The sequence below is a fragment of the Heptranchias perlo genome, chromosome 5 (assembly GCF_035084215.1).
Source record: "Heptranchias perlo isolate sHepPer1 chromosome 5, sHepPer1.hap1, whole genome shotgun sequence".
NCBI lineage: Eukaryota > Metazoa > Chordata > Chondrichthyes > Hexanchiformes > Hexanchidae > Heptranchias > Heptranchias perlo.
The window spans coordinates 110,441,092-110,455,771 of NC_090329.1; the positions used below are offsets into that span (position 1 = coordinate 110,441,092).

The window sequence follows — 14,680 nt, forward strand, 5'->3', positions numbered from 1 at the left end:
TGCTCTGCTATGTGCAAAGTGAATAGAACCATAGACTATTACAGTATAGAAACAGGCCATCCAGCCCACATCTCGCAATTGGGTGCCATCAGCAAACCTCAAACCTCCTTTGGCTCAGTGTCCACTGTGAAACGACATAGGACATTTTTTCTATATTTAAAGGTGTTTTATAAATGAAAGTTGTTGTTGTTGTTTCCTTTCTTATGGCCTTGTGTACTTGCTCTGTCACCATTAATGGCCTGTGTATCTGCTTCTTTACTCCATTTGAAATCTTTTCACTTAAGGTGCACTTCCTTCCCCGATTCTAACTTTCAAAATTTATTACTTCACACTTTTCTACATTGAACTGCACCCGCCACTTATTAGCCCATCCCGCTGGTCTATGTCCTCCTTTCAAATTCTTTGTTACAATTTGCCATATCTCCCAATTGGATGCTATCAGCAAACCTCAATATTGTCCCTTCAATTCCCAAGCCCAAATCACTTACATATACTAACAGCGACCCAGGTGGGCCCCACTTTTGCTGGCCAGGAATCCAGTAACAGGGTTGAGAGACTTCAGTTATGTGGAGATACTAGAGAAGCTGGGATTGTTGTCTTTGGAGCAGAGAAGGTTATGGGGAGATTTAATAGAGGTGGTCAAAATTATGAGGGGTTTTGATAGAGTAAATAGGGAGAAATTGTTTCCACTGACAGGAGGGTCGATAACCAAAGAACACAGATTTAAGGTAATTGGCAATGATCTGGAATGCACTGTCTGAAAGGATGGTGGAAGCAGATTCAATAGTAACTTTGGAAACAGAGTTGGATAAATACTTGAAGTAGGAACCCCCCCCTCCGCTCCCAAAGCTACTCTTTGCTACACTGAGTGCGCTGTATCCAATTCTGTCAGCTCTACTGCCTCCTCCGCTAACACACCACAGACTATGGATCAAACTGGGACTGTTCTGGTTTATGTGACCCAGTTCCACAGCAGGAAGCCACTATTTGTTTTTAAACACTTTATCAGATGTTTATTTTAATGAATTAAACCCCTGAACATCATTGTCATTATCTGTGTTTTAAGAACTCCAAAGATATTCAAAGCCCAATAGCAGCCATGCAATGTGTCCGAAACTGAGCACCATGATACCTGGAAGAACTCAATGGACAGAGCAATGGATTACTAATGAGGATGATCACAGATCACAGAGTACAGTGCACTCCAAGACATTCCTCCATTAGCCCTTCATCGGGATATTAATTTGGCAGGGATTTTCTTTAACCATGTCTTTTTGAAACAACATAGGGAAATTCATCAGTAGCTAACAAAATGATTAGGAATGATAATGGCTAGATTAGTCAGTACCCACAAAAGGCACGTTTAGAGTGATGTACCTGCTTGCATCCTCTCGTTTTCATATTCCAAGGGGGTCTGAGAAGTTGCATTGTATATGGTGAAGGGCTGGCTGCTGAACAGGTTATCACAGTGCAGGCTGTGGCAGAGGTTCTCCAGGAAGCGCAGGATGAAGACAATACTGTTGACTGCTGGCAGACTGAGAGTGTGCTGTTCGCCATCAAACGTAGCTAGTGAAATAGAAAGCACAACACAAAAAGCACTCGCAAAGATTACAAACTTCTCCGCTTATGGCTCCACCTGATCAGTTTATTTTTTAAAAAGTTCTGTTTTATTTGATGAATTTTTGTATTCGTCAAGCTGAGGGATGTCAGTGCTGAAAATGGAACACTTTCCCTTTTGGCACCCAGTATCAGCATTAAGCACTTGTAGGTCAGATATTGCATAGGTTAGATTCAGAGCAAAACTCCTTCTATTCTGCCCCCAAAATGTCCCTCACCCCTAACTTCAGTATATCAGTGTGACAATTCTCTATATTCCATACCAGTCACCCTGTTGTCTTTCTGCATGAGATTGCCAATTAAGTAGAACCAGATTGAGGCTGCCCGAACTCGTTTCATTTAAGTCTCTTATAATCAGCAGAGAGAAAGAAGGTACTTCCATCCGTTAATCTGGATTAAAACCCAGGTCCAAGAGATGAAAGGACAGTATCTAACCCACTGCACCAATTAGTTCTATTCAGTTTTGTATCTATTTTGTGCCGTAGCATAGAGAGTAAATTTTCTCCACCACGCCCCAACCCTAAACTCACAGAGTACTTCAACAACACCACACTAGTCATCTTGTGGCCATCTCTGAGTAAGATTGTAAATTAAGTCCCACTTAGTGCTGAATTTGGGACAGTTTTGTGCTGCACCCACTAAAACTGTATTGATATTTCCTGAACTCAATTAACGTAGGACCATCAGAGCCAATAGAGATTTTCAAACCATCAGTCTGGACTGGATTCCAACCCAAGTCGCAAAGATGAAAGGCCAGTGTCTAACCCACTGCGCCACCAATTCCCCAAAGAATTGGATTTGAATCTATTTGTAAGATCATACTGACTGATTTTTTTTTAAATGAACATACTATTCACACACTGGCCAAGTCTGCAGAACCAATCCCACTTAGAGTTGGAAAAAAAATCAGTAAAAAATATAAGAGGATAATCAAAGCGTGAGATTTGGCAGATCAATCACCTTCCTAATGATACCCACTGGTTATAAAGTACGGACTATTGGGTCCGTAGTAAAGACATGGCCCCTGAACTGAACTGAAAATGCAGTAAGGGTGGCTTAGGGGCTCTCACACAGTGTCTTATACTAGCTTAGTTTACCTTATGTTCCATGCACTCAATTAATTGCATCAAATTAATCAGATACGATGTGCATTGTGGCCTTTCAGTGTCACAGATCGATTGAAATTTCTACTTGCTGTATTCTGTTTTTTCAAGTGTCTAATGAGATCCCACCATGACTTTTGAAGTTCAATTCTTCATCGCTGTTTTCATTCTCCCAACTATGTTTGTTGCTGTACCATGCACCCTTATGTCTGAGTCTTATCTTTAGTTTAACCCTAGTCTTCGATCTTCCTCTATGTTCTTCAGTATTTGCTGCATTGCTTTCTTCATCAGTCTTCCCTTCCTCAACCTATCATTGTCTCTCAGCCATACCTAACTTGCTGCTTCTTACAAATACAGTGCACTCCTGTTATCAAAAAATGTAACTGATTTCACAATTTCTTAACCATTGGGAGTGTACACTGCAGTGTAAACCAAGTATGCTGTAGTACAAAAACAAGTTGATACTTATACTGGCCAGATTCCTAGTGGTCAATTGCACACTTCACAGATTAGCATTTATAATGTCGACAGTGAGCTTGTAGCCTGCAAACAACAAACCTGCCATCAGTACACAATTGAAAGAATAGAATTTGCATGCTATAGAAATGAAAGATAAAAAAACTTTAACTTCTGAAAGACCACATCTACCTTAGGGGAATCAACTACACAGTGTAGCGACATGTGGCGAAGCTGAAAGCATTATGGAACACAAATTCTTCCCGATCCCAACACTACTATTTCTCTTTTCCAGTTTAGAATTTAATCATTTTGGTAATTACAACAATGTAAATACCACACTGGTACATTTGACTGAACTATAGTTGCATGTTTGACCAGACTACCTATTATTTTCTGCAAGTATTCCAATGTCCATTCCATTTCCCAGGATACCACTATCTGCCAATTCCCTTCGAGTTCCATGACGTAACCACTTCTATGAGACATGTCCCCTATGTTGCTGCTTCCTGTACAGACCTCCAGGTACACTCACATAGGGTTAGTTTCCCTTTCACATTTTGCTGTCAAACTCTCCCATTGCTATTTATTTTGATCAATCAATTCCAATCAAAATGAGGGTAGAGTTCTCCACTGGTGTAGTGCTTGTCCTGAGTTACCTAATCTCAGCTGAGGCATCAGGGAGAGCACTACAATGGTTTCAGTGTCCCTCAGGCTAAGGAGGGAAATAATGGGCTCTATTTCAGCACCGGCGATCGGGTGCGTTCCTGGCAGGGGGGCTACGAAAATCGGGGATTCCTGGGGCGGGGCGGGGCGGGAGCCCGGCTCCAACCCGCCCACTTCCGGGTTCCCCACTGATGCGCTGACATGTGCACGCAGCCCCCGCATGTGGGACTCCCACCGGCAATTAAAGCCGGCGGGGTGCCACTTAAAGGTATTTATTTTGGTATTTCAGGTCGTTTACAGACCTGATTATCGTGATATTTTAGGAGGGTTGGAATTTTACAAACAACTGGGACTGTTTCCCGCACTGGGGGAAACACTCCCAGTTCAAATGGACGTGTTGCAGCCATCAGCCTGTGGCAGCTGCAAAGGTCCATTTGACAGGTTGTGGGGGGGAGACCCTCACTCATTGCAGGAGGCCACTCTGTCACTTTGGACAAAGTTTGACCTCCACCACCCTCCTCCTAACAACAAAATTCACCAACTTGCACACTTACCCCGGTGTCCAGACACATGTACCTACCTTGCGGACCCCCTCAGATGTACATCTTCCAGATGGGGGCCGCCGTAGCTGCAGTCATGACCTCCTCGGAGGGCGAACAGCATCACCAGCCTCGCCGGCCACGCAGTCTACCTCTGACACGTGGAGCTCCACAACACAGTGCTGTGACACATCCACCTGCACAGTAGGAGGGAGGGCAACCGCAGAGAGAGATGCATCGCAGAGGGCACTACCCTCGCTACAGGGTCCACAACCGAGGCTCAGCTTCCTGGACCTCTCTGAGCAGCAGTGCACACGGAGGCTCAGAGTCACTCAACGTGTAATCGTGGACATCTGCAGCCTCCTTCATGCCGAGCTGCTCCCGGCTGGCCCAAGCACCATCTTCTTACCTGTCGCTGTCAAAGTCACCACTGCCCTCAACAACTTCTCCTCCGCATCCTTCCAGGGTGCCACCGGGGACATCGCCGACGTCTCTCAGTCGTCTGCGCAAAAGAGCCCTGCAAATACACCTACACCCACTCTGCAGTGACACAATGGGTGGCATCAGGTGTGGGTCTTCATTGTGATCCTCAGGAAAGGGCATTATTGCACAAACTAGACAAGATTCGCAAAGACGTGACAGTAGTGGTGCCAATACAATATGTAATGTGAGTTGCTCAGAAATTAAATATAAGTAAAAACCATGACAAACCCTCAAACACCCTTGTGCATCCCCTTCATGCTCACAACACGTTTGCCTTACGCTGCCTACTGCACATATGTGATGCATGCCCTGTGGCTGCAGCACAGGTAGTGGCAGGTTGAGTGAGGCTGACTGTGAAAAAGATGCATGAGAGGGTGAGTATGAGATAGAGCCATGAGATTGTATGAGGATTGGGTTGAGTAATGGCGAGGTGAGTAAGTGCAGGTATGATGAGGATGAGGTTTGAGTGGGTGTGAGGGGTGATGTGACAGAGTAGTGTTGGCAGTGCAGAAGGAGATGTGGGGTGGTGGCGGTGATGTGGCAGACGGAGTGTAGGGGAATGAGTAAGTGTACTCACTTTGGCTGACCTACTTAGGTCATTGCAGCGCCTCCTGCACTGTATGCAGGTGCGCGATATGTTGGTGGTGCAGGTGACCTCCTCTGCCACCTCGAGCCAGGCCTTCTTGGTGGCAGAGGCAGGCCACTTCCTCCCGCCCGCCGGGGGGAAGATCTGTGTCCTCCCCCTCCTCCTCACCCCATCCAATAAGAGCTGGAGTGAGGCATCATTAAACCTGGGAGCAGCCTTCCCCCTGGGCTGCTCCATGCTGTAATTTTTCCTATTTCTTGCAGCATCAGTCAGTGGAGGACTGCCCCTTTAAATAGAGCTCCTCCAGCTGACAGACCTTGCTGCACATGCGCAGTCCGCCCGATGCGCAGATCAGCAGCGGGGAACCCGGAAGACCAGGTAAGTGGATCCAATCAGCCTGCGATTGCGCGCGGGGCAGACTGATCTCACCGGGCGCGTTACCCACGTGCCCAATCGCCCCTCCGCCACGAACCCGCCACCATGGTAATATCGGGCCCAATAAGTCAAGGTTACCAATTTTGATTGGGTCAAGTGTTCATGTATGGACGTTAGGTAAGAGCAGGATTGGGCTTAACTGCAGTGACTTCCCCTCCCCCATGGTTGAATTATGTTGGCTCATGCATGAAGAATGGCCATTTTTGGCAAGGTATCAGGGTCTGCCAGCACCCATGGATCTGTATTCCAGCAAAAGTCACCGCCTTCACGGGCGAAAGGGAGAACATTGGAACAAAAAGAAACATGCAGAATCACAACCTTCACAAGTTAACCCTTATTTCCAACAGCAATCCCATAGTAATCAAAGTACAATAATAAAAAATTATATTCTGGGGAGGGGCCAGAGAATGAGAACATAACCAAAATAAAGACTTGCTGGTCATTCTTCGGGACTTCACTGTTGTTTTTACAGCTGCAATGCACAGCAGCATTTCAGAGCTGGTGTGCTCGTTTTCTTAACTTTCATGTAAAGACAGTACAAAATATAGTCTTCTAAACAATTTTGTACCTAGTTGATTTTTAAAAATCATAGTTCGTTATCAAATATCATTAAACCAGCTTTTCTGTTTGTGATGCTGACACACCTACTGTGTACTTGCAATGATTTGTTTCTAATGTTAGATTTGCAGCATTTGCAGTTTTTTCTTTTTATCTAAGGTTCTCATGTGGAGGCACAAATTGTCTGGTCAATAGACAGAAGATCAATCAACCCTTGAGCTTGTTCTGCTATTCTATACTATCTGCACCTCAACTCCATTTACCTGCCTTTGCTCCATATTCCTTGATACCCTTACCTAAAATTTCAATCGACCCACCATTCACAGCCTTTTTTCGGGGTGGGGCGGGGGAGGTTCCAGATTTCCACTACCCTTTGTATGAAAAGGTGCCTCCTGATTTCACTCCTGACTACACGAACACACATAAAACATTACAGTTCTTGACTGGATCAGCAGTCAGAGGGGGAAGGGAATTTGCTGTGTGGAAAAGCTATTTCAACAACCACAAGCATTTTATTTGGTTTTACAAGGAAAAATCTTTCAGTCACTATTTTGTGTAATACCTTGTTTGTCAGTTGGATATTGCAGGTTAGAATTAAATATTTAAACATTCATTGTGTAGCCTATTCGGTAAATTAAAGAAGCATGACTTAGAATTTCATTGTGTTAATCAGCTGACACTTCACTTCTGAACCAAATCTTGAGGTTCTGGCATTTTCAATAATTGACAGTCTTTGCTTCCCTTCAATAACCAGGTGGAAGATGTTACTTGTCATATTTATCAAATCCAGACCCTTTTATCAAATAATGGGATGCAATTTCATTACTAATCAAGCACTCTGGCTAATAACTGCCACCTGGGCCTTTATTTTTACTGGCACATTAGTATAAGGAGAAAAGCTTAGTCTGCAGCATTAATGAAAGTTAATGAAGGAGATTGAGTCTGTTTTTAAAAAAATACTAGGTCAAAGCTGCCAAAATACCTGAAATTAAGCAAAATGAGAAAATCATGAGGCAGTTTAGAGAAAAATGCGAGTTCAAAAAGGGGAGATCTCCAGTAAAATGTAGCCTAGTTTTTGACATGAATATGGTTATAACTTTGCTAAAATTATATGCATTGTCTTTACTATTGGTTTTGATAATATTTTTTCGTGGTTATTTTAATTTTAACTACTGGTTTTATTTATGGGCCATACGTCTGTGGAAAAATCACACAGAACACCATAAGATAAACAGTGAGTAAGTCCCACAACGAGGCCCAATTTTGGACAGTGCACTTGCAAGAAGAGGAAGGCTCTGTGTTTATAAACCAAGGCCCCGAAATTCCATGGGGATATCTGCGCCAGCCTTGTGCCGTGAGCCAGGGCGTGCACCCACCGATGCTGTCCAGCTCTGAACTCGCAATTAATTGCAGAGTCAGCTCATTTAAATATCCATATACGGTTCAGCAGCAAAGCTCCTGTCTGCACTTGGGAAGGGGGGTGGTGGCAGGAATTGAAAATTGTGGGTGCGACTTTTAAAAAGCCAATATTGGGTGAAGATTGCAGCAGCAAGTAATTAGATGTGTGTTTGGCGCAGTGAATTGGCTGCCGGGCAGATATAATGAATGGCTGATGTATGATCTTGTGCTGTTTTTAAAGCATGTCTTCAATTGGAGGATCTGGCAGAGGCACCGAAAGGAGGATGCAGGGGAGGTGGAAGAAGGCTGAAAAGAGCACACAATTTCAATGAGACTGGCTTATGGACTACCCCATGCCTATGGGAGGAAACTGCAGAAAAATGTCTCACGTGCCACGTGGAGGAAGGTGGCAGTGGCACTGAGTGCCACCTCACTCACCCGTAGTTCTGCAGACCAGTGTCGGAAAAGTCTCAATGACCTGACGAGGGCAGGCAAGGTAGCACACTGGCCGCTGTCCCTTTTCCCCCTTGGGCATTCACACACTGTTCAACCTCCAAAATTAATAGCTGCACAAGTAACCTTTCACACTGCTCTGTGGCTGAGTCACTAACTCAGGATCTTATAGTATTTGTCCTCGTCTCCCTAACAGCAATTACTTGCATGCAGAATTTTAAAATCCCCTTCCTTCACTTACACAGGGTGACACCAGCAGTTCCACTACATCAGTTGCCTGAATGCCAACTGGAAGACATCTCTCAAATGCTAATCTTTGAGTGGGTGGCACCTCTTCCTGTTAAGAGAGTTAATGTTAAGAGCTTGCAATGATACATGGGTGCCAAGTGTTGCACCCTGCACTTTGGGAAAGCCAGCAAAGCGATAAAACTGGATATCTCTACCATCTTGTAAGGTAATATCGCCTCAAATTCCACTTCATTTTCTTTTCCTCATCCTGTGCTGCTCCTCCTCCCCCTCTACTGTAGTTGTACACAGAGGGAAAGCCCATAAGGAACCCCATACCCAGTACTCATACCTCTTACTGTGTGGGTGGGCTGTACTACTGAAATTACTCCAGGTACACTGTACCACTCATGACTACAGCATCAATGTCCCAATTATATTAAATTTTATCTTTAAGAATGGAATCAAAAAATTTTAACATTTCATTGCTTGTGATCATTTTATCCCCACAAAACAAGTTCTTCAACATGATAATGAATGCCTATCATTTTTGCAGTTTCTAGTTTTGAACATTAGATCCTAATGCTATCTATAAATCTGAACATATCCACCTATGCTGCTTTAACTCACAGCATGACGTTTGTAAGTCACTGATCTATTATGGCCATTCATGTCAATGTATATAAATTAAGACTGTTATAATGCCAATAATGAAAGCTGATTAACATAATACTGTTGTGCTAAATGCCTTGCTAGCTGCTATGCACTCTGTTGTAGCACATGTTTTAAAATTAATCTTAAGCATATGTGTAGATCTGTAACTACACGTGAACTTTTAAACCATGCAGCCTAGTGGCTAATACTATTAAGAACACATCTGTTTTGTAATTTTATTTAATTAGCATGAATTAGTAGTTTTTAAGCTTGACTTATACAGACTGGCAGTGCGTTAGTTCAGAGTGATCTAGAGAAACTGATGTGCGGAGCATTATTTTTATATTATTTCTGGTGCATGTCCTAGTGTAGAAAGGTTCATTGTTTACCCTCTGGCAATGTTATCCCATAAGGTCAAGTTTCAGGTCATGCCAATGGTAGCTGATTTTTAAAAGGGAGCGTGAATGAGGAGCAATGGGAAGTAATCTGAATTGTAATAAAAGGTTTAGGCAAGATTTCTCTAAGTTTGCTTGAAAATCTGCTGCCAGAAGAATGTGAATGTGAAGAACATCTTTTTGATTGTCTCCTGGGAGGGTTTATTGACCGACAAAGCATCTAGGTAGCTGTCAGCAAAACCTTAAGAGAATGGAGAACGATACTGCCAGAGATATCTTGGGCATTGCAGATATCTTGGGTTTTTCCATTTGTTTTGCTCTGAGATGGTAAGGTGAAGAGAAAACATTGGCCTCCAGTGGCAATCAGTGCTCCCTTGATGTGAAGGCTCTGAATAGCCATTAGGGGGTCACAAGATTGAGTCTTAGTTTGTGCTGAGTTAGCTGTTCTCAGCTGAAGCGGTGGTAAGTTCACGAAAATTGGGCTCAGCATCCCTGAATTAGAGAGGGGAATACTGTCCAGGATTTCTGTCCCTACGGCTTTCCAGTGACCCTGCTAAAAATGCAAAGATGTGGATGTCAGGTGATGACAGGATTGGGCTCAGCTGTGATTCCCTTTGCGGTTAAATATTCTGCCAACATTCATTGTCTATTTTCTTTTCGCACTGTCTTTAGTCATAGAAATAGATAGAAGCTACAACATGGAAACAGGCCATTTGGGCCAATCAGTCCGTGTCGGCATTTACCCTCCACACTAGCCCCCCTATACTAAGCAAATATTCTCCAAAGGAGAGCATGGGTAGACAACATTCTCCCAGACCTCTTCCAGTCTTACTCTCTAAGCTGAAGTTATGAGATAAACGACAGGAATCTAATCACCTGCCAGTTTTCTCTTCCTCCTTATGGAGAAATATTCAGTGTCCTCATGATGACTTGACCATGTGGGAAATTGTGATGCAGACCTGCATCTCGATATTCATTGACACACTGACTCGGTGCACTCATTGCTGGGCTATCTGCGGCTTTGCTTGTCACAACAAATTCCGATCATTACTACTACTACAATCACCAGGAACAGTGTAAATAAACAGAGAATGATAAATCTGTTATAAACAAGTGTGTGCGTAATTATAAAGAATGGTTAGCTCAAGCAGGTAAGGAGGAGGATCTCACAGGCTATTAATGCAAAGTTTGAATCCTTTGTAACTATCAAATAAGCACCTTACCTTAAATTACTGTCTTGAGGCCACTTCAACTCTCTATATATTGTATATAAATACTAGACAATCTCCTGTGGTGTCACCAACAAAGAGTCAAGATCAAGTGTAGTCTGTGAGTGAAGTGGGGTTAGAAGGTGGGAGATAATTGGACCAGGACATGCAGATGTAATTCAGTCCCTATTTTAAAACCATATATTCTGTCCCCAGACATGGTTTTTTGGGAGGGATAGAGAGTGTATATGGGACAGGTAGGATGGACCAAAGGGTCTTTTCCTATCCATCATTGTTCATATGTTTGTATTTTTATATTTCCATTATTGTTATGCCCACATTTTAAATGGAACCTGCCTATATAAACTTGTCATGCTTTAAATACACCTTGCTGGCAGTGGTGACGCTGCCTCTACTGAGGTGAGGGGGTAATTAGAGTGGTAAGTTCACACTGGCAGTTTCCGTTATGAATGCGGACATAGGAATTTATAATTGAGAAAATTGACGGGTAGTGTAGAGAGACGTAGATTTTTAAATATATTATAGACTAGTTGAACTCCTGTGGTGTTGTACATGATAAATCAGACAATATGGTCTCTCTGTTACAGCCTCCGTTGTCTTCATGTTGCTGTTGCTCCGTATATTCTCTTCTGCTTCTGTATCTTTCTTCTCTTCTCTTTGTCTTCCCTCTCTCCTCTCTTTTTGCTTCTCTTGCTGTCTTTTTCTTCTTTCCTTTCAGGTGGGAGGTTGTTGGTGGTGTGCCATAACGTGGCACAGAAAGGAGCCATCAACGGCAGCTTTTGGGAAGGGATTGTGGGGAAAATGTGACCCTCAGGGTTCCCTTCCCCCCCCAATCACGTGTCTGAACCTGTCTGAACACCAACGACACCTTTGATTGCTGTGATCGCCTCCCAGCCGAGATGTGATAGGGGGCAGTTGGAAAGATTATCTGTAATCACCAGGCATTGTTCTCTGACTATATATGCTATGCGTTTTTAGAACCCTTCACTCACCTGACGAAGGAGGTAAGCTCCGAAAGCTTGCGATTTAAAATAAAACTGTTGGACTATAACCTGGTGTTGTGCAAGTCCTTACATTTGTCCACCCCAGTCCATCACCAGCATCTCCACATCATGCCTACATTACAACAGTGATTACACTTCAAAAGTACTTCATTGGCTGTAAAGTGTTTTGGGACGTCCTGAGTTAGTGAAAGGCGTTGTATAAATGCAAGTTCATCTTTCTTTCTTCCCGTATCCCCTTATTTCAATTGTCGCCTAACCCTTTACCTTCTCACTACCTCTTCCCCTTCCTACCATTACCTCACTGCCATCACTACCTCTAACTCTTCCCCTATGAACTACCCACTGAACTCCTTTATCATCCCTTCCCACTTGCCAGTATCACTCACCTCTTTCATCCCGCCAACCACCCCCCCCACTCCCACCCAGGGCAGGTACTAAGAAGCCAAAAGTGTCCACATCCTCAATGTTTTTTTCATCCCCTTCCTATTTTTTCCTCTCAAAAGAAGCTTTGCTTGGTTTTCAAACTGATCTTATTTGTTTTTTTAGTTAGAATGAGGAAACATACTCTGTCTTCCTCTCTCTATCTCTATCTCTATCTCTGTCATGCTCTCTTTTTCTCACAGGTGTTATTTTTTCTGTCAACAAAACACAAATGAGATAATTAGTTAGCTTCAAATTTCAACTTTTTTTTAAAACTGAGCTAACATTAGCATAAAGTATGATACACTCTCTCCCTCAGCTTAACACACTTTCTTAAATTTAAAGAACACAAAAACAAAAGCTACAACAGGTGTGCAAACAGTATACTGTCTTTTTTTCTCTTACTTTTATGCAGAGACAAACACACAGCTTCTCTGTTTTAATGAAAAACAGTCAGTACATTGCCTAACTAAGACTTTTAAAATGTATCCTTTCTTTTTTCAAAATAACCTTGAAACACAATTGAGCAGAAACTGCTCGAAGTTAAATTTTAAAAAAAGGCTGCATATAGTGACCCCACTATTCCGGGCCAGAATGGAGATGATCGGGTAATTGCCCCGTCAATCACGCCTGGAACCCACATTGCTGTAAGTGACTGGGATTGATCACATGGTAAATGAGTTAAAATCAATTTGTTTATTCATTTTCATTTCCTAATTTATTGAACTGTATCATCAATCCTGGGCCCCTTAAGTGTTCTTATATTGACGGGAATAAAGTTTAAGAGTAGTTCCTCAAACTGCCACTAGATAGAGCTCTAAGCATGTGTTTTCCATGGAACCGTATATCAGTTAAATACCAACTTAATGTCATGTGAATCAAGGTCTACTTGGGATCACAAAACTACCAATTTTGTTGGCTCATTGCTTTGTTGTTACCTACTGTACAGTGACAGATGCTTTAATTGCTTCCTTGCACTTATAAACAGGGTAATTGCAAACAAATACAGTGACTTTAAATAATGTACAATAAAAAATAACACTCAAATTAACTATTTATTGAATACACAATATTTTAAGTGATGCAAGTCATAAGTACACCTGCAACTTCTCAAGTTGATTATTAAAATTGTCTGAACACAAAGGAACATGAATGAACAAAGCAACTGTGACTCATGTAAACTATCCATACACCACCGAAAATATAACTGGACCCCCCCTCTAGCTCCCTGTGCCACACACCATTCGTTGGCTGAGAAAGCTGACTAGTAAGCTAGGCCCAGGCTTTTGCCAATGTCGCTCTCTCAAGTTAGCCCGTAGGAGGCCTGTGGTGACTCGTCGTTTGGTATCCCCCCTTATTCCTGAATGACAATGCTTAGTCTTTCTTGGTATCATCCCCCTGAACCCACATCCTACCACAGTGACTCAGTGCATTGAAATACCTGACATATATCGACTTTTTGCCACTGTTAATTTGCATTTGTTAGAAAGTGCTTTTGTTTTATAAATATAATGTTCTTCCAAAAAAAAGCATAATTTTAATTGGTGAACAGAAGTTTATAACGTTTTTTTCATTATACCCATTACAATCAACATAGGAGACCATGGATGTACTATCTCAGTAGCTCAGATTTATGTCATGTCTTGCTGACACACTCGATTGCGCTATTTCCCTGTTTTAAAGCCATCTACAGCCATTAGGACTAGATATTGTATGTCTGCACAGATAACGTGCATAACATTCTACCTTTAGTGATGCAATGATTAATTTAAAGACACAAATGGGTTTAAGGTTCAGCAAAACAGATCACTCGGCCGCTGATGGTACTGGTAATGATCTCTATACAATCCCCACTAAAGCCACATAATGGGGCTGTCATCATTTTCAGACAGTCAGAACGGTTCATTTTTTATCACAAGCACTTTTCATTTGTTTCTACCTTATATAAATCATGTTGAGCATTTTAATCGCATACCTGATATCAGCTCTCCGCCATGCCCTTGCTTGAGACACGAGAAGACTGCCTTTTGCTGATAGGCACAATCAATGCACGCTTGGACAGCCTGCTGCAGGACCATGGATGCTCTGGCAGGTCCAAAATGATCTGGTAGCTGCTGCAACTTCTTTTTGTCAAGATGTGGGCCGGCACAGGCATGTTTGTTGACGTAAATACAAACTACAACAAAAAAAGATCAGACATGTCAAGACATGTGGCGGCTTATGACGATACAACAATTAGCTCAAATAAAAAGGTGCAATTTTGTCGTTTCCCTTAAGAAATTATTATTATTATTCATGTGCTCTCAACTCTCTGCAATGCGCATGTCTAGCAGAATTTCCAACCTTTAGCTTCATAGAGTGAAATTAACACTATGAAGTAAGAATTCCCTGGTTCTTGTATGTAGCCTGTGTTCAGTATTTGTTACTGATACAGTGAACACATTCTAAAAGGAGATATC

The 14,680-nt window shown here is 42.6% G+C and overlaps 1 protein-coding gene across 2 annotated transcripts in view; it reads right to left on the reverse strand.

The window, feature by feature from the left end:
- scml4 (Scm polycomb group protein like 4) overlaps positions 1 to 14,680 on the reverse strand; it is a 101,245-nt gene that overhangs the window by 18,475 nt on the left and 68,090 nt on the right. For both annotated transcript variants that reach the window (XM_067984985.1, XM_067984986.1), the window contains exons 4-5: positions 14,197 to 14,397; positions 1,378 to 1,566 (exon numbers count right to left, since the gene is read on the reverse strand). In XM_067984985.1, coding sequence (XP_067841086.1) covers positions 1,378 to 1,566; positions 14,197 to 14,397 — 390 coding nt within the window. The remainder of the gene's footprint in view (positions 1 to 1,377; positions 1,567 to 14,196; positions 14,398 to 14,680) is intronic.